Source organism: Acomys minous (assembly GCF_964271855.1).
Source record: "Acomys minous genome assembly, chromosome: 10".
In the NCBI taxonomy this organism is placed as follows: domain Eukaryota; kingdom Metazoa; phylum Chordata; class Mammalia; order Rodentia; family Muridae; genus Acomys; species Acomys minous.
Window position 1 is genome coordinate 108,399,967 of NC_140491.1, and position 23,888 is coordinate 108,423,854.

At 48.2% G+C, this 23,888-nt stretch overlaps 1 protein-coding gene across 4 annotated transcripts in view; it reads right to left on the reverse strand.

Annotated features, from left to right (window-relative positions):
- Positions 1 to 17,151: 17,151 nt before the first annotated feature.
- CHN1 (chimerin 1) overlaps positions 17,152 to 23,888 on the reverse strand; it is a 147,786-nt gene continuing 141,049 nt past the window's right edge. For all 4 annotated transcript variants that reach the window (XM_084797678.1, XM_084797679.1, XM_084797680.1 and 1 more), the window contains 2 exons: positions 19,465 to 19,570; positions 17,152 to 18,014 (listed from right to left, as the gene is read on the reverse strand). In XM_084797678.1, coding sequence (XP_084653804.1) covers positions 17,843 to 18,014; positions 19,465 to 19,570 — 278 coding nt within the window. In that variant the 3' untranslated portion in view covers positions 17,152 to 17,842. The remainder of the gene's footprint in view (positions 18,015 to 19,464; positions 19,571 to 23,888) is intronic.

A 23,888-nucleotide genomic window follows, 5' to 3' on the forward strand; every position in this document is an offset into this window, starting at 1 on the left:
TGGCACTAATGCACCTGGTCACGTGTGGGTGTGCTCCCTGGGGCAGGCCGTCGCAAGGTGCAGGACAGAGCCAGCTCCAACACCTAGACTGAGCTCAGCTTCTTGTTGAACAGAAGCCACCGAAGACAGGTCCTCGGGGACAGTAATGTCCTTTTGTGCCTTTGTCTAGGGCACCTCATTAAGGTAGAGAGCAGCCTGGGCAGTGACAGGACACCCTTTCCCTGTGTGTTCAAGAGAACATAAGTGACTGCAGAGCCCTTTTTTGATGTCACCGCTGCCAGATCCAAACCCAATTAGCCACAGAGTTAACTCGCATGCATCCTGGGAAGATGGGAACACCAGGCTCTACAGATAATCAGAGCCATGGAAGGAGGACGCATCTGGATGTCATCAGAAAGGGGTTTCTGGGGACATGAGGGGCTGTGTGCTCTCAGAGCCTCCTACCATTGTGGGCGAATTACAAGGCAGCAGAGCATTGCTAATCAGAGACCAGCTCCTGTGAGCTCAAGGCCTCTGGTCTCAGAGTATCACTCTTTTACTCAAAGACCATTTATTATTATTATTTTTTTTTTCAAGACAGCACTTCTCTGTGAGCTCTGGCTGTCTGGGACTCACTTCATAGACCAGGCTGGCCTTGAACTCACAGCAGTCCACCTGCCTCTGCCTCTTGAGTGCTGGGATTAAAGGCGTGCATTACCACACCCAGCTCTCAAAGACCATTTTAAAGAGCTTGCTCAGGCATACCTTCCAGCAGTTTCTGTCTCTCCATAGCTCCCTCCCACAGGCCTCCATGTGTTACAAGATTGATCTGACGTCTTGTATGGCTGCTCTCCCAAAGACTAAAGAATCCTTCCTTGTGACTCTCCTGAGACACCAAGTCATTTCAAGGCTTAGAGGGATGTTCTGCTCCACCCTTCCTTGGTCTGAACTGCTAACATTGACAGAAGTTGCTAGCAGGCTGGGCATAGGGATAAATGTCACTGAAAAGGGCACATGCGGAAGGAAACGGTGCCTGGGTTTTGACTGACTGATGTAAAGAGATGGTGGTGATCATCAGTCATAGTGACACGGAGTGTGTCTGAGAGAAGCCACTGCAGTCGCTGGGCATCTGGCTTGTGGTGATGAAAGCTCTACTCAGACGTAAGAGTCAAAGTAGAACACTTGGGCTTGAGTCAAAATGCACCCCCAAAAACTCCATGCAGAAAGCTGGCACAGGGACTTCTCTCCTCTGATTGGTGGCCTTGTCATAGCTATGTCCAGCGACTCACATAGCACAGTAATCCTTGCTGCTGTTCTGGTGGGGTCATGGGTGGCAGGGACCTGTGCAAGACCCAAAGGCTTATGTCCTTCCCCTCCCCACCAAACTTGGCCTTGTCCCCCATGAAAGCTGGGACATTTACAGGGCTTGAGGGATATGTGCATATACATAGGTAGCTACCAGAAGTTACAGCTCTGTGTGTGTGTGTGTGTGTGTGTGTGTGTGTGTGTGTGTGTGTGTGTGTGTTTTGACTGGGAGCAAAGTAGGTTTTTTGGTGTGGTTTTTGTTTGTTTGTTTGTTTGTTGTTTAAGATACCCGGGCAAGCCAGGCATGGTGGCCTGTAGTCCCAGCACTCTGGAAGCAGAGGCAGGTGAATCTCTGTGAGTTCGAGGTCAGCCTGGTCTACAAAATGAGTCCAGAATAGCCAAGGCTACACAGAGAAACCCTGTCTTGAAAAACCAAAAGAAGAAGGAGAAGAAGAGGAGGAGGAGGAGGAGGAGAAGAAAGGAGGAAGGGGAGGAGGAGGAAGAGGAGAGCTATCTGGGCATGTTGTTTCTGTAGGCAGAGCATAATGGTCAGGCTGGAGCTAAACCCTTCCTTATGGCTAGGGCCTATTGCCCAGTACAACCTAACTCAATTCCTCATGACGGGAGTCTATCATCCAAGGGCTCCAACAGCTATTACTGTCCAGGGGCCACAGTGAAGGCTGAACAGGGCATTGTCTCAACCTTCCAAGATGTTCCCTTCTGGCCCACAGCCAGTCTCTTAGTCCAAGCCTCATGTGCTAAGTGGTGAATTTCTGAACACTTAGTTCTCTTACACACCCCAGCGTCCCCCCCACCCCACATGTTGACATCTGTCTATGTCTCCTACAAACCTCCATGGGGAAAGGAGAACACAAGAAACAAGTAGACATAATGTTGCTCTAGAGGTAGCTTAGGGCTGAGGGTGTTTAAGAAGGTAACATTAGCTTAGGCCTCTTCATCTGATACATTGGCAGGCACCATACCAGGACACTGTCTGTAAGTCCCCAGCTAGCAAGCAGACTTGTGCATCCAGACGTCTCACAGAGGGAGCTAGTGCCACGTTAGTTAGTGAAGGCCATCTTGAGAACTGTTAGGGAAAATGGCCGGCACCTATCAAGGTAAGTCAGGTCTTTACGGGGGCGGGGGCTAAGGCTGCTTGAAAGCAGGTAGGCAGCCTAGAGCCTAGCCGCGAGCGCCCCTCAGATGCACTATGGAGCGGCAGGAGCCAGGCGCAGTGCTTACCGCCCCCCTCCCGCCCCCCTCCCGCCCCCCAAGGTAGAGGGAAAAAAGCGAGGGGCTGGGCTCAGGAGAGTTCTGAAGAATTCTAACAAGCCTTCTTTATCTTCTCCAGGCCTCCGCAGCCTGCCTGCGTGTAGTTGGGATATATTCAGCCCAGGAGGAAGAGCAGCGCTTCCTCCCCCCTCTCTCCTCCCATTTTAGGTGAGAGGAGGAGGAGGTGCCGTGGGGGTAGAAGAAAGATGTGGCGAGCTCACCAGCTGGTGCTATGCTGGGCTGAGCCGAGCCAGCTTGCTCCGCCTCCACAGAGCAGGGCCTGAGCTGGAACACACGCCTTTCCTTCACTCCCACTCCCAGCACCTGGGAATAGAGCAGGTAGCCGAGATGCCCTGTGGTCCATGGTTCCCACAGCTTGCATGGTCCAAGCAGACAGAACCCTGCGGTAAGGCTCAAGCAGGCAGCTTCCAGGTTTTGGAATTCAGCGTCGCTGTAGAGAAAGACGCAGTTTGAAATACAATCCTTTTTGGGAAGGGTGATATTGGAATAATCGTGTCTCCCCTCTCCCAACCACCGATCCCCAAGCACAGAATTTGGCCACTGGATTACAGAGAGATTACGGGGGGGGGGGGAGGCGGGTGGGTGCAGGGGGGTAGTTCTAAGGATGGGATGCCAGTAAGTGGGGATGGAGTACCTGGGAATGAGGATTAGGTCCGGGTCTTAGGTAAGAAGGGAAATCCAGGCAAAGGGGTCAGTGGGGGGTTAGGGCCCCCCAGGGCTGATACACTGTCAGCACCAATCCACTGCAGCCTTGCTTCTCTGGGGGCATCAGGAGGGTAATAGGAAGCGTTGGCCACAACTTTGCACAGCCTTGTATCTGGGTGTAAGCCACATGCCTCCTGCACACCCAGGCCCTGGGTTGGTTTTCTGGGAGCCTGAGAACAGTGCGGGGGCAACAGGAACTCCGTGAGGGGGGCTAGGGCAGTAATGTTTTGTGTCATGAGGCTATAGCTATAGAAGTGAGGTATTGATGTCAACTTCTGGAGGCACTTAGGGTTTTTAGGTACCACACCAGAGGGTGTCTTCTCTTTACCAGGTGAACGTTCCAGTCCTACTCTGCCATCTCTGGTTTTTTACTTTGAACCACACAGGCTGAGCTCGGAGGGATGCCCAGGGTGAGGAGTTTCTGACTGGCAGTCAATGGGCATCTTTTCAGGATGCAAACCCCAGCCCCCTGAGCACACGTCCGACGGTGGGGGTGGTGCTTTCACCTTGTTTTTTTAGCAGAGAACTCTCCCCAGTGTCCCGGAAGCATCTCTCCTTCAGGCACTGTGCTTACTAAGTGTGTTTAAGGACTACTGTGCACACAAGCATCATTAAATCCCTTGGTATCTTGCAGGCAAATGGGACCAGGGCCTCTCCCTCTCTTAGATACCAAAACGGCGGTTGTGTATAACTAACTACACACCTGCCTGTGTTGTTGCTTCAATCTTCTCTGACTTTCATATCATACCTAATACAAGTACCATCTAAACAGCCGCCATATTGTCTTGTTCAGGAAGCAGAGATGGGAGAAAAAGCCCATACTCGTTTGGTACAGAGGTGGCTCAAACGCCAATTTCACAGACCTTGAATGAGAGTCCGGATGAATGAGGCTCAGCCAGTGGGCACCGGGAAGGTATGGACGTGTGAGACACTGGGGGCTACCACAGTTAAGCCTTTGCTTTGTTTCGTTCACAGGGATGCTTAATGGTGGATGTGTAATTTGTGTTTTGCTTTTTTTTTTTTTTTAAACTTCTAGACGGTTCCTTTCTGTATATATTGAATCCATGGTTGCTAAGGCCAGTGGACATGGAGGCTTGAGTGTGTGGCTGAGTAGGGACCTCAGGAGGAAGAGGGTAGGCCCGTGAAGACAGAGTTAGTGTCTAGATAGAACGTGCAGACTGTCACAAGCTTTGTGACTATCAGAGAGAACCAGGTCAGCTGATGATGATGGATGCATTTTATTGACCTGATGCTAAAAGTCTGGCTATGGTGTTAACTTGCTGCTCTTAGAAAGTGTTGCCCTGGGTCTTTTCTGAGGCTGAATCATGCATGTTTCTCTCACCTAACACAATAACCCTCATTCTGGCTGCCTTTGAAGTCAGGTACACATCTCCGTTTACCACCAGGCTGAACCCCTAACCGTCCCCTGGCTGTGTAGCAAGTGGCCCCTGTGGGGTAGCTTGAGATGCAGTTATAACTGTGGCCTGACCACATGGAGACAGGAGGCCTGTGGAACTGTTGTGCCGTTCTGAGCGGCCACCCGAGGATCTAGAGACAGCAACAGCAGCAGCAGCAGCAGCAGGTGAAGCTGGACACTGCCCTGCTACTCTGATGCAGGCATTTTGAAGATACTGTAATGCAGGATTGGTACGATTAAGCTATCATGACCAAATCAAAAAGCCAGAGACACTAAAATAGTGCAAGTCCAAGGCCAGAGCGGCCCTGGGGTTGGCTTCCGCAGAGTCTGTCCTCCTGAGCTTTTCACTCTATCACCATACTCGTTCCTCTGTGACAAGCAAGTGGTGGGGTTTCTTTTCCTTTCGTCTGATGACACTGGTTCTTTTTAGGGCCCCGTGACCTCATTTAACCTTAGTTACCTCATGAAAGGCCAAGTATAGGCACATTGGATTTAAGGGCGTCGAGGTATGGCTTTTGCGGAACACAGTTAGTTTAGCGCCTGTACAGACAGACACGCGTGTGGATACGTGAGTGGGAGTGTTCCGGTAGTGGAGGGGACTCTGATTTAGATTTAAGTCTATGTTCTGTGATGCCCAGGCTTTCGCATTACAAGGAAGAAGACAACAAATGCTAGCTTTTAGGAAATACTTTTTTTTTTAATTTTAAAATGATGTACAATAGGATTTTCCCCAGGATTGTTTCAATAACTTATGTGTCCACTCCTCGTCTTCTCATCCATACCCATCTCTCTGTCTGCATATTTGCATTGAGAGATATCTGTAGTGACACTAATGAAATGCTCATTTCTAGGGTGGAATTGGAAGTGATTTTGTTTGCATTTTTCCTTGCACTTACCTCCATGACTTGAAGTCTATAATAAGTTATGTACATACAGATCTTTTCCAAGCAGAGGATACTGATGAATTTTTATGTGCTTACAGCACCTCTCCTGTGTACCCCTGCTTTGTTCCTGAGGAAGGCAGGCCTAACAAAAGGGCGTGTCCTGGTCATGTAGCAGCTACAAGCACAGCTCAGTGTGTGGCTCCAACAGGGAGCAGCAGGGAACATTTCAGGGGACACCTGGGCGCCATTTAAACTCACAGTCTGTGGCACCCAGAGCCTTTGAAGTATGTTTTATGACCAGCTGGCTGGCCAGGCTTGTGACTGGGCTTGAGTTCAGTTCTGGGGTAGCAGCAATGTGTGCTGAATGCTGCGATTGGATACCCAGTGTGGACACATATTCAGGGGCTCGCAAATCACAATGTCAAGGGTGTTGAATGTCCATCTATGGTTCCCGTAGAAAGCAAGGCGGATTTGCAGTGTTTTCCAGGTATTGGAGAACCAGGGAGCAGCAGGCATTCTCTTACGGGGTCGGGGGTGGGGGGTGGGGTGGGGTGGTCATGTTGGACTGAAAGTAGACACAGCAACCATCTCTCATCCCCCTGCCCCTCCCCAGGCACATATTGTCACCTGGAGACCTGTGAAAGTGATCATGGGAGAGTTTTTGATTTTTGTTTTTGTTTTTGTTTTCCCAAATAGTCCTCAGCTACCACCAATCCAAGGCCTAGCAATACAGTCACAGCATATATTCCCTAAACAAACTGAGTATTTTTGCACCACAGCACACCATGCATCTGTGAAGACCAGCTGACTATAGTTAGCTGCAACAACATGACTGTCACCCCCAGGCGTACAGTTGAGTGGACAAAGCGAATGCAAAAAGAAGGTAGCATCGTTCCCCTCACGCAAACCAAGCAAAGCAAAACTGTGTCTTCAGGAATGCATGGCTCAGAGGACAAACATAGGAGGAAATGACACAGTTCAGAGTAAGGCTACAGTGGTGGGGAGAGGAGGGGGTTGGCACTGGTCACGGTTTCCCAGGGTGGCTAGACTCCTGGACATGTTCTCTTTAAGCTGCTGGTGGTGACAAGGATGCTCGCTTCTTAATTATTCATTAAACTGCTCAGTTTACATGCGTTATGTGCTTATTTGCGGCGTTAAAGGCTGCCTCCCCGCATCTTCGCCCTTGCTAAGGCAAGCACGTTCACCCGTGAAGGCCACATTTCCAGCCCCAGTGTGTTTCTCTGAATGTATTTTATGTTCGTGGTGAAAATACCGTGAGGATTTCCGAAGGCTCCGTGTTTAGTGTCACCAGACTCTGCGACGTGTGTAGGCGTGTGCACTGGGAGGAGGGGGACATCATTAGGAATGAATGTGGACATCAACACCAGTGCCACCACAACTGCCAGGAGCTCAGTGACATCCAGTAGGTCGGGTCTGGCTAAGCTCCTGCCGGTGCTGGGGTATACGGGGTGAGCATGGTTTGAGAGTGAAGAAGGTTGGAGATTTCCATGAACGAGTAGCAGCTCAAGAGGCTTTGGAAAATGAGAGATGAATTGGCACTCCTCCCCCCCCTCCTCCCTATTCCCCCCCCCCCCGCCCCCACCAACCTTTTTGCTAATTAATTTATAGGTTCTCGATTCAGAACTGTCCTCAGGTATATTATAGTTAAACAGATAATAGGAAAATGAACTAAAAGGACTCGCAGAAACCCTCAGAAAAAAATAGGTAAATATGAGAGAATTTAAAAAAAAATAGACACAATTATGCTTACTGCCAAATCCCATTATAAAAACCTTCTTCATCAAACCCACACAGGGGCTTGCTTGGGGGAATAGTTTGGCAGCTCCTCAAAAAAGTGAATCATAGAACTAGCTAGCACACGATCCAGAAATTCCACTGGTGGGTATGTATCCAAGAGAGAGATCGGTCTTAAACCGACCCCTTGTACAACGCTGCTCACGGTGGTAGCATCATTCGTAGCCAACCAGAGGCTGACACACAATGTGGTGTCAGTCAAGAGCTGTGCTGGGCACATAGCCCAGCGCTTAAGCATGGGTGCTGTACAAGCAGGAGGGCCTGCGTTCAAATCACCAGAACACACGTAAAAAGCTGGTCATGGTGGTTCGTGTGCCTGCCTGTAATCCCAGTACTATGGGGAGGCTGGAAGGCGGATGAGACGTGAGGGTCACTGGGGCTTGCTGGCCACAAGCTCGATAAATATCCTTTAGCTGTAAGTAGAAAGGTATTGCCTATAGATATATTAAAGTACATCGGGAATATATGCACATATGGGTATATTAAAGCCATATCGGACAAACGAGGTCCCCAAGTTTGCTGGATATACCCGATCAATGTAGGGTTTGGTATCACCCCAACCTAAACCCCATAAAAAGGATGGCATCTGGGCATGGGGGCACACGCCTATAATCTTAGCACGTGGGAAATGGACGTAGGAAGAGCTGGAGTTAAAGGCTGGCCTGAGCTACTTGAGACTGTGATAGACACATAAAGATAGATAGGATGGATAAATAGATAGATGATAGATAGATAGATAGATAGATAGATAGATAGATAGATAGATAAGGAGAGGTATTATAGATGATAGATACATAGATATAGATGATAGATATGATAGAAAGAAAGATACATGATAAAAAGAAAGAAAGAAAGAAAAAAGAAAGAAAGAAAGAAAGAAAGGCAGACAGCACTTAGCACTGTGATCTCTGATGGCCCTGCTCACCTGTCATCCAACCATCCAGTGCAGAAATAACCAATAAGCAGAGAGTTCCAATCCGTCCTCAGAGCTTCAGCTCTTTGTGGTCCTGGCTGCTTGACACAATCCGTTCAGTTACCGAGTCACTCCGCATCCATACAGACCTGGCCCTGTGCTTCTTGCCAGCCGCTCCTCTTACTTGCCCGCATGCCTCCAGCAGCTCTCTGGCCAGTTCCTTAGCACCTTGCCTACACACCTGTGCTGAGCTGTGTGACCGCAGAAGCCTTTCCCCTGAACTCTTTGAACTCTGTGGTCTCTGTCATGCCACTGTAGCCATTTTTGCAAAGTTTAATGTATGATCTGAGAGTTAATATCTGCAATTAAAATTAGAAATATAAGACCCTGTGACTGACAATGGCCAACTATGGAAGAAAATTGGGATTACTTGGTAAATTGCAGCCAATGAAACCAAAGCACTTTGTGAATGTATTGTTATTCAATAAAATCTAACCATGTAGGAGACACAAATGTGTCTGCATTTCTAGTGTGGCGCTCGTGGCAACTGTGAGCTCTAGGTCAGCTTTGCTACACAGCAAGGTTGTTTATAAATCCCAGAGGCGCTCAGAATCCAGCTCCTGTGTGTAGAAGGAGACACAGGAGAGAGGCCGGGGCTGTGGAGTTTCCCTCTGAGTAGCAGGGAAGACGGAAAACGAGGTAGATTTTCCCCTGCAGAAGTTTGAAGGAAGAAATTGGGTCCCTGTTCTGGGCCTCTCTCTGGCTCTTGGGTCAGCTCCTGGTTACGTCACAGAGGTGCCTAAGGACCAGGCCCTCCTGGAACACTGACTTTGTCCTCTTCTTCCTAAACTGATTCCTGCACAGATGCTGTGTCCTTTGGGAAATAAACTTTTATAATCTTCCTTTCTTCCTTCCTTCCTTCCTTCCTTCCTTCCTCCATCCCTTCCTTCCTTCCTTCCCTCCTTCCCTTTGTCCTTCTTTCCCTCCCCCTCCTTCCTTCGTTTTTTTTTTTTTTTCTTTTCTGTATTGGAGATTGAACCTAGGCCCTTGCACACACTAGCAAGCACTCTACCACTGAGCTATGCCTAGAGCCCCCTTTTTAGCTTTATTTTGAGACAAGGTCCGTTGAACTGCCTTGGTTGCCCTTGAAATCACACTGTAGTCCGGTTAGACCTTGAACGACCCTCTCCCCACTTACAGTTTAATAGAATTACATTCAGGGAAGAAGCAACTAAAATGAACAAAAAAACCCTAAACCAGAGAGACAGAGACAGCTCAGTCAAGGCACCCAAAGCCTCTTTGCCCCTCAAGTAGGAGGGGTTGCAGAGAAGTCTGGGAGGTCCTCCCCTGGGAGGTGGCAGATACCCCCTCAGGCTGCATATGGGGATGTGATTGGCACTAGGGTCTTTTAATCAAGACTGAAGCTACCACTCATGTGTTTGACCTTCAAGTAGCCACAGACCACAGTTGACTCATGTGTTTGACCTTCAAGTAGCCACAGACCACAGTTGAGGGTGGCAGTGGGGTGAGGCAGGAGTGATGGGTGATAAAAGGCCTTGATTTTTTTATCCTCCTGCCTCAGTTTATTGAGTAGCCGGGATTACAGGCTATGCCTGCAGGCTTGGCTAACTTGCCTTGTAATGTTTAGCCCACCCTTGATGCTTCTTGAAAAGGAAAAAAAATATTTTTTAAAATGAAAAATGTGAGAATGAGATATATAGTCAATGGAAAATTTGTTCCTCAAACAGCTTATGCAGAAAACCTCTCATCCCCATGGCAACCAGATTCCACTGCAACCACCCGTGCATCTCTGCCAGGTCACCCACCCGTTGGCAAGCCTAGCACACCAGCTCTTTCTAGCAGCACACGGATGACAGCACCCACACAGTGGGCTGCCTCTGGGCCATCTCTAGTCTCCAGTCTCTAAGTGTTGAGCAGGGAGGGCCACGTAACCCGGAGCAGGGAGAACACTTCCTGGAGGTCAGTGAGACTTAGGCAAGCCACTGTCCTTCGTGAAGCCTCTTGGGTCCCAGGATCTGGGACAAGTATGTGCCGTCATTCTGTGCCAAAGCCCTGGCAAGACGGGAGATACTTCAAAGAGAGACACGGAGCTTCTCTCTGCCACAATCAGATTATCATCATGTTTCCCCCTTGACCATCAGCAGGTTTGAGAAGAATGGATTTTTGTCAAGAGAAAAACAAAAACAAAAACAAAAAAAACAGGAAGAATTCTTTCAGGTCCTGGATGGGTGGGATCCATGTCACCAAAGAAGCTGAACCTGAAGTTCATTTCTCTTTCAAACTAGGGGATTTTTTTTTTTACATTTTTTAAAGATTTATTTATTTATACAGTACTCTGCCTGCATGTAAGCCAGCAGGCCAGAAGAGGACACCAGATCTCATTATAGATGGTTGTGAGCCACCATGCGGTTGCTGGGAATTGAACTCAGGACCTTTGGAAGAGCAGGCACTGCTCTTAACCTCTGAACCATCTCTCCAGTCCCCAAACTAGGGTGTATTTAAGACCTCATTTTCCTCATCTGGAGTTGAATGAAAACAAAAAGAAAGATGCCTTTGTAACAAGAGGGTAGATATCATGGGGCCGAGGTCCTCTCCCCCCAGGGAGGGACCCATTAGCCTATTCATAAATGTACATTCGTCTTCGTCACAAAGCTGTGGCTGTAGGCTCACCTCTTCCCACTTTGATCAAACTGTAATCAAATCCATTTTTCCTTTACCATTTTGTTTTCCTAATTCCATTTGGAGAGGGAGGGAAGGGAGGTGCCGGGCTCATGCACCTGAGTGTGGGGTTCCGTGTGGGAAGGGGTCAGAGCAGGCTCCTATGAGAATCACCAAAGCCTGGCATCCTTCGGTTGGTTGAGCCCAGCGCTAGCCAGGCTGAGCAGCACAGACGCCATTCCGGTACTCTAGAGGCCGAAGCCTGAAATGGGCCTCAAGTTCAAGATCGGCAGAATAAGCTCAATTCGACCTGGGAAACTTAATGAGCCTTTGCTTCAAAAAGTGAAGAGGAGGGAGGGGAGGGGAGGAGTGGGAGGAGCAGCAGCAGCAGGAGGAGGGTGGGGGTGGGGCTGTAGCTTAGCGGTGATGCACTTGTGCGGCTGCAGGGGGCCTAGGTTCAGTCTTTGATCTAGCAAAACCGAGCAACCCCAAAGTGAACGGAGACGTCCTAGAGTCACTCTGGGCCTCTCCTCGCCATCACACAGCCCCTCAGGAACTGGATTTCCCCAGGAGCCTCACACTGGGAGAAGGCCAGGCTGATGCTTGGTACCAGTCAGAGGAAGAACTTGTCTCCTGGAAGATTTCACACAGTTCTCCCAACTGGCTGGCCACCTAGCAGGAGAGGCTGGGGCCCAGGGCATGGATGGGACCAGACTTTGCCCTGGACTGCTGCTCGGTTGTGCAAACTGCTTCCCTCTGTTTAACAGAGCCTTAAGTCAGGACCCTGGAGACGGAGGTCGGGGAGTCACGGGGCCCTTTTTTTCCCCTTTCTTCCCAATGTGGCCACATTGACTAGATTTTCTTTTTCTGCTTTTCACTTTTAAATTGTCTCTTTAATTGATCCATTCAAGATGGGTGCCTGAAACCAGCTTGTTAGGGCTGCCAGGGTCCTGGGTCTCACTCCAGTGACTCCTGTGACACTAATGCGTCACTCCCTCGAACAGACCTCTGACCCGTGTGGGTTTGTACTGTCTCCCCCTTTCAGAAAAAGCCCTTCCTTCCTGAATAGGCTGTCAGCACCAGGATCAGCCTCAAAGCAGGCTGCTCAGCCTCCCTGAGGTTTCTCCGTGCTGTGGGAGTGACTCAAGACCTGTTCAGCAGCCTTACAGTCACCCTCCCCTAAGCTCTGTTGGTTGTGGGTATAAAAAGCAGGCCTTCAATTTGGATGATTTGGGGGTTCAGCCCTGCATGGCCAGCAGTGCTCTCCTCTCCTTGCCCACAATGTGGTGTTTATAACCAGCAAGCTTGGCTTCCAGCCCCAAGCTACAGCCTTTTCCTGTAACGACATAGGAAACACTTGTGCTGAGCTGAGCTATGCCTGGGCCTGGGTTTCAGTGCAGGAAAAACTGTAGCATTGCTGGTAGATCCTGTGGAATTTCTCTACCTCTAGATTACCTCGTGTTTGATCAGGTTTTGGAGGGGAGAGGAAGTGCTTGGTGCCAGGCACATGTCTCTGTATATCAGGCAAAAGCCAAGTGGGGCCTGTCCTCTGTGTCATTGGTAGGCTCCTTGACATCCAACTATAGTGATTGATGGTGTGTGTGTGTGTGTGTGTGTGTGTGTGTGTGTGTGTGTGTGCATGCACACGCAGCAGGCACTGGGCCTTTCTTGCTTGTGGAAATTCCCCAGAATGACCTTCTACCCATCCTAAAGTTCTCCCCATCCTAAAACTAGAACAAGAAGAAAAAAAAAATCGTGGTTCATAGGGTACAGGAAGGAGATTTATTTTTTCTTTTTATAACCCATATTCAGACCTGAAACAGTGTGAGTTTGCAAAAGAAAGGGAAAGACTTAAGCTTCCTCTGCAGAAGGCCAGCTATGCAATCAGAGAGGCTAGTGGCAAGCCAGAGGGGCAAGAGGGAGAGCATGATGAGGGGGTGGGCAAGAGAAAATGTCTGCAGCAGCCTAGACCAGCCAGCCTGTCTTCATCTCCTTCCTCCGTTCTTTCCTCCCTCCCTCCTTCCCTCCCTCCCTATCTTCCTTTCCTCCCTCCTCTCTGTAACTTAAGTTTTAGAGGGTCTTGATCCGAAGCAGTTTCTGCGCATGAGCTAACCCACACGCCCCAGTGACAAGGGCAGAAGACATATTGACTAAGTCATCAAGCCTCGTTCTTTGGGGTACCAGTTGATGAGCTCTCAGAACAATTCATAGCCTCCCTTTGCAGGGAGCTTTAGTCCATCTAGGGAATGAAGAATTCTGGAAGTTACTGGTCGTCTCCAACTCAAACCACTGCTGTGGGATCAACACCTTGCTTAACGTCGGTAACACAAGAATGCCCTTCAGTGGTTTCTAGGGATTCCCCCCTAGCTCCCTAATAAAGGGTTCTAATTAATAGTAGATGATTATGTGATTCATTCCGATCTCTATAGAATTTGATGGTGGCACCCCCTTTTTTTATGACTTAGTATATAATTTATATGTAGTGAGTTGTACAATTTAGACTCAAAAGTGAGAAGAATGTATTGAGAACAGAGTCAGACGTGGACCAGAAAGTGGGGAAGTGACTTTGGAGAAAAGCACAGACTCTGAACTAATTAACTTTATTTGCTGTATTTTCTGTGTATTGGAGAGAGTGCCCTCCCATGTCTAGCCAATTCCTAGAGCACAAAGAATTCCCCTTCAAGATGCCAAAGCAATCCAGAGCCAACACCCTTACAATCCTGCAATCAAGACAGTGTTCTTAGACTACATCAGTAGAGCCAGGTGTGATCCAGGGATTAACGTCTTGGTCCACAACCTAGGATATTATTCTGCTGGCCAGTCCTGACTTGACCCTGATAAAGGCTCTGGCCATTGGCTGACCGACCGCTCCTTTCCCATGGGGCCCTCTGTGCTGGCTATGCCCTGCCTCCTGATTCCTCACGTACTATTTCCATGACAACTGTTTCTCCCATGTCTGTTATTTGATTACACTTGAAGCAAATTCCCAGTGCACTGTAACACACCCAGAGGAAATGCAGCTGTTACGGTTGGAGTCACCTGGGATGCTGCCTGGGCCTTGCCAATATATCCTTGGACTTCACTGGCCTGCAGGGACAATGGGCAGCCAGGCTCTCGGAACCCTGGGCCACTGGTTCCCAGAGTGGGACTCTGGGTTAGTACCTGCATCACCTGCACGTAGTTAGAGATGCAGGTTCTTGGGTCCCACTGCAGGCTCTAACTTAGGAGTTTGGAATGGGGCCTGGAAGATTGCTCCCCAAAGGGCTCAGGTGAGGAAGATGCTTACGTGACGTGGCTAGAAAAACAGGAGTGGGTCCAGCCACAGCAGGCCCTGTCAGCTACGATGAGGAATGTGGCCTCGTCTTAAGTGTGAAGGAAGTTAGTTACGAGAGGATATCCGAACAGGTTCTGGTTATCGCCAGCTATGTGGTAAGGAGTTGACCTACCAAAGGGTTGTCCTCTGCACCAGCGGAGGGGACAGTGCGTTCTGGGGAACGGGAGTGAGGGTAGTTGGCAGAGAAGGAACAGCACAGGATCAGGCCTGTATCTCAGGGCCACCACTTGCATCAGCAGCTTGGAACATGAGGGCACTACCGTCAGCAGCCCCGAGCCCCAGTGTGGAAAGCACAGTGTCTTCAGCCTGCTGCTATTTCCCCAATCATATACTCCCAGGGCCAGGGCATTTCTGTAACCTGGGCTAGAGGACAGACACAGAGGTCCTGGGGCCCTAAGACTCTTGCCAAAGAAAGTCCCCATAGACCCATCACTGTGCGTGTCCGACGCCTGATGTGACCAAGATAGATCCGTGCCTCCTGGAGGAGTCAAGACAGCTTAGCAATTTTGAGTTGATAAAATGGGCTCATTTGACACTCTTCAAAAGATCTTGGGGGCTGGAGAAGTGGCTCAGTGGTTAAGATCACTGGCTGTTCTTGCAGAGGACCTGGGTTCGATTCCCAGCACCCACATGATAGTTCACAACCATTTATAACTCCAGTTCTAGGAGAATCCAATGCCATCATCTGGCCTCTACGGGTACCAGGCACACACGTAGTAAACAGATATTTATGCAGGCAAAACATCCATATACATAAAATAAATACGACAACAATGAACCCAAGAGGTCTCCAGCACCCACACTTCAGGAGAAGTTTTTAGGATGAAGGCCCAGAAATCTGCAGTTTACAAGTTTCCTATGGTAGCACACATGGTGTATATCTGCAGTCCCAGCTGCTCAGGAGGCTGAGGCAGGAGGATTGCTCAAGTCACAAGCAGGTTGGCTAACACTAATCCCTATCAGCACTGAATCAATACAGCAGTAGGTAGGTAGGTCAAAGCTTCATACAACCTCAGTTTACAGAAATACAAGGACCAGGGCTGCAGAGATGGCTCAGCGGTTAAGAGCACTGGCTGCTTTTCCAGAGGATCCAGGTTCAATTCCCAGCACCCACATGGCAGCTCACAACTCTAACTCCAAGATCTGACACCCTCATATAACATACATGCAGGCAAAACACCAATGCACATAAAAAGAAATGATTTTTTTAAAAGAAAGAAAAACAAGAACATGGCAAATGACCCTATAGAGCATAATTGGCAAATGCAACAATAGGGAAATTTTCAAATCAGCATTTTTTCCCCCAACAAATGAATTGCAAAGAACTGAGGCGATTCCATCTATACATTAAGCCACAGCCACCACATATAATATAGAGAGCCTTGTTTAAATTATAACTCAATCAATTACAAAGTTTGGGCAATCAGGGAAAATTGGGTCTGATAGTTTAGGGTAATAAAAAGCTACTGTGAGGCCTGGCATGTGACTAACACTTATAACTGTAGCAATTAGAAGACTGAGGCAGGAGACTTCTGGAGGTTTGAGTCTGGCCTGCAATATAGTAGCAGACTGAGTAGAGAGCGAGATCCTGTCCCAAACCCAGAAAGCCTGTTAGCTCTTTTAGATGCCTTGACAGTGTAACTTTCCCCCTTAAATAGGAGGTGCTCATCTATGAGATGTGCACTTGACTGTGGATGAGCTTCATGGCTGCAATTTAACATGTTTTCCCCAGTGTAGGTGTTGAAATCCTCTGCACATGCTGGGCAAGCGCTCTACTCTGGAGTGGCCCCCGCCCTGTGATTCACTTCCACTCTGAAGATGACTTATTATACCAAATCTCTGTACTTAATCAATCTGTGTGCTCTGCTCGATATGCTCAGTGTGGTGACACTTCTCACAGGACACTGGTTAAAGACAGCTGCGATGGAATATTCCTCAATGTAAACAGTGCAAACTGCAGCTTCCCAGGTGCCCACGGCAGCCTAGGGAGGAAGTGGAGTTAGGAAAGCCATGCATTTCCGTCAGCTCCCCTTCTGATAGGCCAGAAATGTATTTCATTCTGAGTCAGTTTCCCCGTGCTGCCTAGGCTGGTCTTGAACCCTTGGATCTCCAGTGTTTCTCCTCCTTCACCTCTTCCAGGCCCCGCTCCCCCGTAGTTAGGACCATAGTATGATGCTGTGCTCAGCTGTTCCACTCAGTGTTTGTTTGTTTGTCATGTACTGGCCCTGAGCTGGATCCTCCCACTTCCTCCTCCCACATCCTGGGATTACTGGTGTAAGTACCACACAAGTTTTGTTTTTCTTGTTTAAATCAGGATGGAACTTCAGTTCTAGGTGGATGCACATCTAAAAGCCCAAGAGGCAGAACAAGACTCTTGTTTGGTCATCTGCTCAAAGCCATAGGCTGACTGGTGGCAGTCCCGGACACAGATCTCAGGCTCCTGGCATCCAGTGCACACCTCCTCTGTGCCTGGCAAGCTGCCTGTCCCTTCATCTCCATGGTATGCTGCAGCATCATGAGACCCTAGCTGATCCAGACAAGCCGGGGAGGGGTTCAGGAGAGGCCACCCTTTCACTCAGCCCTCCTCACCTTATGACTCTAGAGGAAAGCTGTGCCCTACGTGGAGAAAATGTTACAGATTCCTCCCAGGGTAACAGAAGAAGAAAAAAGTCAATCCAGGGACCGGGGGTTGGTGCTCTGTGGCTTCAGATTACCACAGTAGCTTAGTGAGAAACAGGCAGGGAGGGGGGAAGTAATGGGTGTTAAATAAACGTCAAACACAATTTTCTAACTATTCTCCGCACAGTAAGAAAAAAACCTATAGATGTTTTTGATTTCTAAAAGCCAAATTTAATAAATTAATAACTGCATGCCAGGTAAAAATATAAATTTACAGCTGAAAACCAATAATTTAACAGAAAATGGTGTGTGGTGCGTTTTTATTGATAGGGTAGCTTAGCTGAAGTGACAGATCTGCAAACACGTCTTGCTTTTGCTGAAGAGAAAGCACTATGTCAGAGAGAAGGAAGACGCTGGGAAGGAGCCGTTGTGGAGCTGGCATATGGTACAGTGATGGTGCAACAGCCAGGGCGCTGCTTATATGTGTGTGTGAGCATGTGCAAGCATCAGAAACCGATGGCATGGACCCCAAAAGCAAAGTCATGACAGTATACTCTGGGAAGCATGCTGGGACAGACAACCCAGGACAGAGAGGCGGTGCAGGCACAGGTCTGTGATTTCTCGATGTGGGGTTTCCTCACCAAACAGGGGTAATCATGCAGTAGCTTGAGTTTCTCTTAATAGGATAAACGCCCAGGATTACCAGGACTGGAAAGTGTGTGGTCACTGTTTTACAAGGACTGCGGAGCGGTGCTACGGAAAAGACAGGAAGTTCCTTCATTTGAATCTGGGTATTTGGCCAAACCTCTAACCAAGAAACAATTCAGCTAACAAAGCTAATTAAATTACTAGAAAACAATCCTTCATCTGTAAACCATTTCTTTTCTCAAATCAAAACTCTAAAATAAAATGTCTTCATTCTTGATAAGCAGTTCCACCACCAGTCTCTGATAGCGAATGTCGTTGAGGGCAGCCATAGGGTCTAGCTCCGGGGACCTCATGAGGGTGGGACCAAACACGATGCCAAGGTTCTCAGCGCTCATCAGATTCTCCTTCTCATGAAGGGTCACTCTGAAAAACACAAGCGAAACAGATGACTCACATGATGCAGGGGGCTCGTCATCAAGTCTGCCACAGTCAAGCTCTGTGTCCACTGACCAGCTCTCCCAACTTATGCTGTGCTTCTCGGAAATGTTAAGAGATGCAATTTCTTTTGAAGTAGGTCATGCTGATAAAGAATTTAAAGTGCTGGTAACTGCTGGAGCTCACATCTGGACTGTGTGGGTTCAGACGTTTGTGGATCCCCTTGGCCAGACACATTTCCAAAAAGGAGGAAGAGGGGGGCAGGACGTGTGCCTTCCCTTTCCCTTGGCTCTCTGGCTCCCGTTGGGCAAAGTGAAATCTGAGTGTCTAGGAGAGCAGCTGGGAGAGCAGGGCAGAGTGGCTCACAGTTCAGAGAGGTCAGGGTCTGTCTCTTTATTGCAGAAGCCTTAATTAAAACCAAACATGAAGCAAGCTTTAATTTACAAGTGGTGCTAGTGGTGAGCATACTCAAAGCAAGTTTGAACTCACCGTGGGTGCCTTTAAAGTGGGAAAGGGCTGGGTGTGGTGCCTCGCACCTTTAATTCCAGAGGCAGGCAGATCTTTGCCAGTTGGAGGTGGCATGTAGTAAGTTACACGTCAGCTATGGTTACATAGCAAGACATTGCCTCAAAAGCCAAAGAAAAGAAGGAAGAGGGAGAGAGAGAGAAAGGGAGAGAGAGAGAGGGAGAGAGAGAGAGAGAGAGAGAGAGAGAGAGAGAGAGAGAGAGAGAGAGAGAAAGGAAGGAAGAAAGAAAGAAAGAGAAAAAAGAAAGGAAGGAAGAAAAAAAGAAAGAAAGAAAGAAAGAAAGAAAGAAAGAAAGAAAGAAAGAAAAAGGGGCAGCACAGGTATTTGTGAGTGGCTTTGGATGATACATGCTTTGGGGCATATACAATTTTTGTTTCTAATTGGTTTAGAGTTTGAGGCCCTAAATCCACTGACGTCATACAACTGAAAATTTTGTTTCATCACAATCACATCACAGCTTACAACTCTAGCTGAAAACATTCCTTCCTACTCCATCACTTTTTGTGCCATTTTCCAGTGTTGGTAACAGTAGTTAAAAATCTAAAATCCTATCACCACACCTCAAGTGCTTACTTGGAGCAATAAGCTGAGAGAAGTGAGTTGTCTCACAAGCTGACAGCAGTAGCCCTTTCACCTCCCACAAGATGTTCACCAATGTCTGCAGAGTGCTAGCACACTTACAAACAGACCCTAGGGCTGCAAGGCATGGATGTCAGAACGAGGTTGGCATGTGGTACTGCGGTGCACAGTATTTTTAGCATCCTTTCCTAACTAGCACATTTTCTCACAAGACAATGTTGCTATGCACCTACGCATTCACTCAATAGAACGTGTCCTTTCTTTTACCTTTTGCCTAAGTTTATTCTTGAAGTTTGATTATAATTCAGCGGTAAGATACAAGCTACAACTTGCCTCTTTAGATGCGCCATGAGGTACCGGAGAGTCTCGCAGTGGGCAGGGGGCAGCAGTCTCAGTGCTTCGTGAAGGGTCTCCAGTTGCTCATCAGGGTCCATAATTTCTACAACAGCAAGGAAAGATGTTCTAGCAGGAAGCTCATGTGCATGCTCATGAACACTCTTCTGTGATGCTTTAGTAAAGTGAGTGGGAATGATTTCTCACAGCCAAAAATCATCTGTCCAGGGCCATCTTAGAGACACAGTTTAATGGGCTGCTTTTCACTTTAGGGTCTTAGGGTCTGGCAACTGAGGAAAATGGATACACTAGATATTTTGGGTGCAACTGTAACAAATCCAGACACTTGAAAATACACAGATAAAGTCGTACACACTCCGGTGGGTTCATCTGAGACATGATAGGATGAGAGCCATACTTATTACTCAGAGTGTTTGGAAATCCCTCTGTAGTATACAAGGCAAGGCACCCACTGCCCCTGAGACTCCTGGCAAAGTCTTACTGGTGTTTCCCCCCTTCTTTTCTTTTTTAAATGTCATTGTTTTTCTTTGCAGTCTTATGGGCAGAACCCACGCCTCACAAATACTAGGCAAGCACTCTACCACTGAGCCATACGCCAGCCCTTTTTCTTTCTAAACCAGGAAATGTATCATCTAACATTTGCTTGTTATATTTAGTATACTTTGTGCTACATAACAAAATGAAGTCTCCCTTCAAAGCAGGCTTGCTCTCCATAGTCTGAGAGGACTATGTTCAGAGAGCACACTGCAGCAATTCTAAGTGCGCTATGCACTGGAGGATCCTGGGAGGAGGGGGGGGGGGAACCTTGCAAAGAAGTGTGCTATGAAGGGACGCTCTCCACCTGGACATCTGAGATCTCCCTGAGGGCTCAGCACCAGTGGGTTCCCTAAAAGCTGTGCTCTGTTTCTGGAGGTCCTGAGTTCAATTTCCAGCAACCACATGGTGGCTCACAACCATCTATAATATGATTTGATGCCCTCTTCCAGTCTGCAGATGTACACGCAGACAGAGCATTGTATACATAATAATAAATAAACCTTAAAAACAAAACAAAACAAAAATTCTGCTCTGTCTGTCAATCACACCTGAGACACAAACAGCAGAAGCCGATGGAACCCTGTGCTTCTGAAAAAGCACCCCAGCGTGTTCTCACTCTGGTTACAAGGAGTGCCTTATATGCTGGCTCTCATCCCAGCCACGCAGGACCTTACACTGCTGAATCCTAATCACGATGGTAGCCCTGAAATACTGGGAAGAAGACTGAAACTCTGGTCTCCCTCACAAATAAGCAGCCCAGCTCAATGACAATGCATATTGGGTCCAGTAAAGGCCCATGTGGAGCAAAGGCTGAGCTTTGAGCGTGACAGAGCAGACCCGAGGATCCCAGACCATGACCAGGGACTGAAGCTGTTTAACTCAAGAACCTTTGGCTGCTCTACAGCTTTGGTCCAAAGCTCCCTCAACTCCTGGGTCACTTCTTTATAATAAAAAAAGCATTCTTTGCCTTTTGCCACACAGATAATGCATGAACTCTGAACCTTAGGGACTTTAAAAGGGCATCTATTCATAACACAGCTATTTTCTCAGAGTCTGAAATGATTTAATTTCTAGAGTTAAGAGAAGGAAATTCTGTTTACTATAGAAAGCTAGCTCTTAGCATAGGCTAACTAATTTGAAACTGCACGTTTTGGAAATTAAAAGCAGGCTTTCTTCTTAACTTCTACAATTAATCTTGGCCAGAAGAAACTTGAGACAGTGGGACATTTTGGATAGCGCTGGTGTGCTGGCTCAGGGGAACTTGGCTCCTCCTGGAGCGGCTGACAGCAAACACCAAGGCCAGCGTCAGTCTACAGGGCACAAAAGAGGGCAGGTCCTGTGCGGCAGTCCAAGGGATGCGAGTGCTAAGTGCCTGGATTTTAAAATGGAGGTCAGGAAAAACCTCAGTGTGAGGGAAAGTTCTTGAGTAGAGCCTCAGAGGAGTGAAGGCATGAGATGAGGAAGAAAGACGGTCCCAGTTGAGCTGTGTAAAGGCCCCAAGGGGAACATGCCCATAAGACTGCGGGGGTGGGGTTGGGGGTGGGGGGGCAGTGGAGCAGATGTGGCTGCGGAGAACCAAGAAGAGAAGTCAGAGAGGAGAACACCTTTCTCATGCCTTGCAGAGAGAACTGGAAAGGTTATGAAGGTTACGAACCTGATGCTCATTTACATGTGTTAGTCATTTATGCATGTATTTATGTGCATGTGAGTGCTTGTGGCACTTGTGTGGAGCTAAGTTCTTTTACCACATGGGTACTGGAGTTCAAACTCAGGCTCTGAGCACTGGTGGCAGATGCCTGTTACCCATGATCCTTCTCGTTTCCTATAGTCCCCTTTCCTCTGGCTGCCACACACGGCACACACTACAGAGGGCAGAATGATGGCAGAGAGGTCACTCCAGTAACTAGTGCAAAAGCCGAGGGACACAGCATCATTTGGCAGGTGGTGAGTAAGAAGAAAGCATTTTATCCTGAGTATAATTTGAAGGTAGGGTTCACATGACTTCCTGGTGGGGAGTGTATATAAAAGAGAATAAGAAACGATCAAGGTTGGGGCCCAGACAACTGGGAGAGGCGGAGGAGCTCTGGGGATAGCGCCGCCTGAGACTTCAGGTGCGCGAGTGCATGTGCGCCCTGGATGACCCTGCTGCTGCAGAGAGAGGCACCCCGGATTTCCAACTGGTACCAGGCGGGCACGTGCTCAGACGCACTGGATAGCCGACACCACACTGACCAGCAGCTCTCCTTCTCTCCCGTGCCCACTGAATTTTCTAGAGAACGCAACGCTTTGGTCACAAGAATATTAAAGCATAACTTAAGAGACAGACAGAAAAAAATGGGAAGTGTGCAGAGAAGAACTGGGCATTATCAGCTGTCACCCAATGTGGAGGAGAGTGAGGCCAACAGCACTGTCAACAGGCTTCTGCACGCAGCAGGCTGTGTGACTGTCATACCTGGCCATCAACTGTGGACTGGCTGTCTTCAGAAGCAGTGAGCTACAGTTACTGGGCATTCCCAGACAAAGATTTTAAGCTGGATGGGGCAGTGGTACATGCTTTTAATTCCAGCACTCAGGAGTCAGATACTGGCAGATCCCTGTGAGTTCAAGGACAGCCTGGTCTACAAAGTGAGTCCAGCACAGCCATAGCTACACAGTGAGACAGTCTCAAAAAACCAAAAAACAAAGACAAATACAACCCCAAACCAAACAAGGATTTAAAGGAAAGAGTCTAGCTATCTGATCCCTTGGACTATTTATTTAATGACATTAAGTCTGTGCTTCTTTATGTGAAATTCCAAGTTTACATAGTCAGCAAGCATTACCTAAAGGAGGGACAATGCAGGCCCTGCGGGAAGCAGCGCCACGCCCTGAAGGGATGCCAGTGCGGTGAAGAGACCACGCCACGCCTGCCACGGCTGCCACTGCCCTAGGATGGGAGTGAGGCCCAGGGGCGGGAACAGAATGGGAGGGAAGGGGACGCATGGCTGAAGGCTGGAGAAGGACCAGGGAACACGGTCTTGAAAAGTGTGGGCTCTGTAGGGCTAGCAAGTACTCTGGACCTGGGTCAAGGTGTGATGAAGGTACACTGTTGTGCAATGTTAATATTTAATATTGATTCATATACTTATTAAGGCATATGCAAAATGAGTTACTTATTCTATTAACGTTAATTAATGCTGGTAATTAATAAAGTGGCAGTTATTCCTTAACCCATTATTTTATAAATAAAAGACACAGAAACTTGTTAGATTTATAAGCCTTAAACACGAGGGCTGGGCAGATATTAACCCTCTAAGGTGTCTTATCCACTTCCCAGCCAAAATCCCCATAAGTACTTGCACATGCTCCACTTGGGCTGTTTCTGCTTCATCCAGCCAGTCCTCAGAGCAAGCTGCTCTTGGCCACATGCTCCCGGTTATGGTAACCATGGCGACCTGCTCCTTTCTTCCTCTTTCCTCTCTCGTTCTCCTGGTCCTTCTGCAGCCCCCCCCACCCCCAACCCATGCACCTGAACCTTTGCTCTGCCTACCTTTCTTCTACTCTGCCTAGGCTGTAGGCAATTTCACTAGCCAATCAGGGATAATTTGGGAGGCAAGGTTCACACACAGTTATTTTGGATACGTGAGAATTTGCTCATAGGAAAGTTAGGACCTTAGGTGGCAACAATTTTAACATTTGAATACGTAGTAGCTGCAGATCAGCCCCAACTGTACCTCTGGAGTGTGTATTGTTCATTCTCTATAGAGAAGCTCAGTGTGAGAGAGAAACTTCCCTAAACTACAGGAATTACCAAACTACAGAGCTGAGGAAAATCCAGAAAGTTCTTCCTGCTGGGCACAGACAACCCTGACTCATCCATGGCTGCA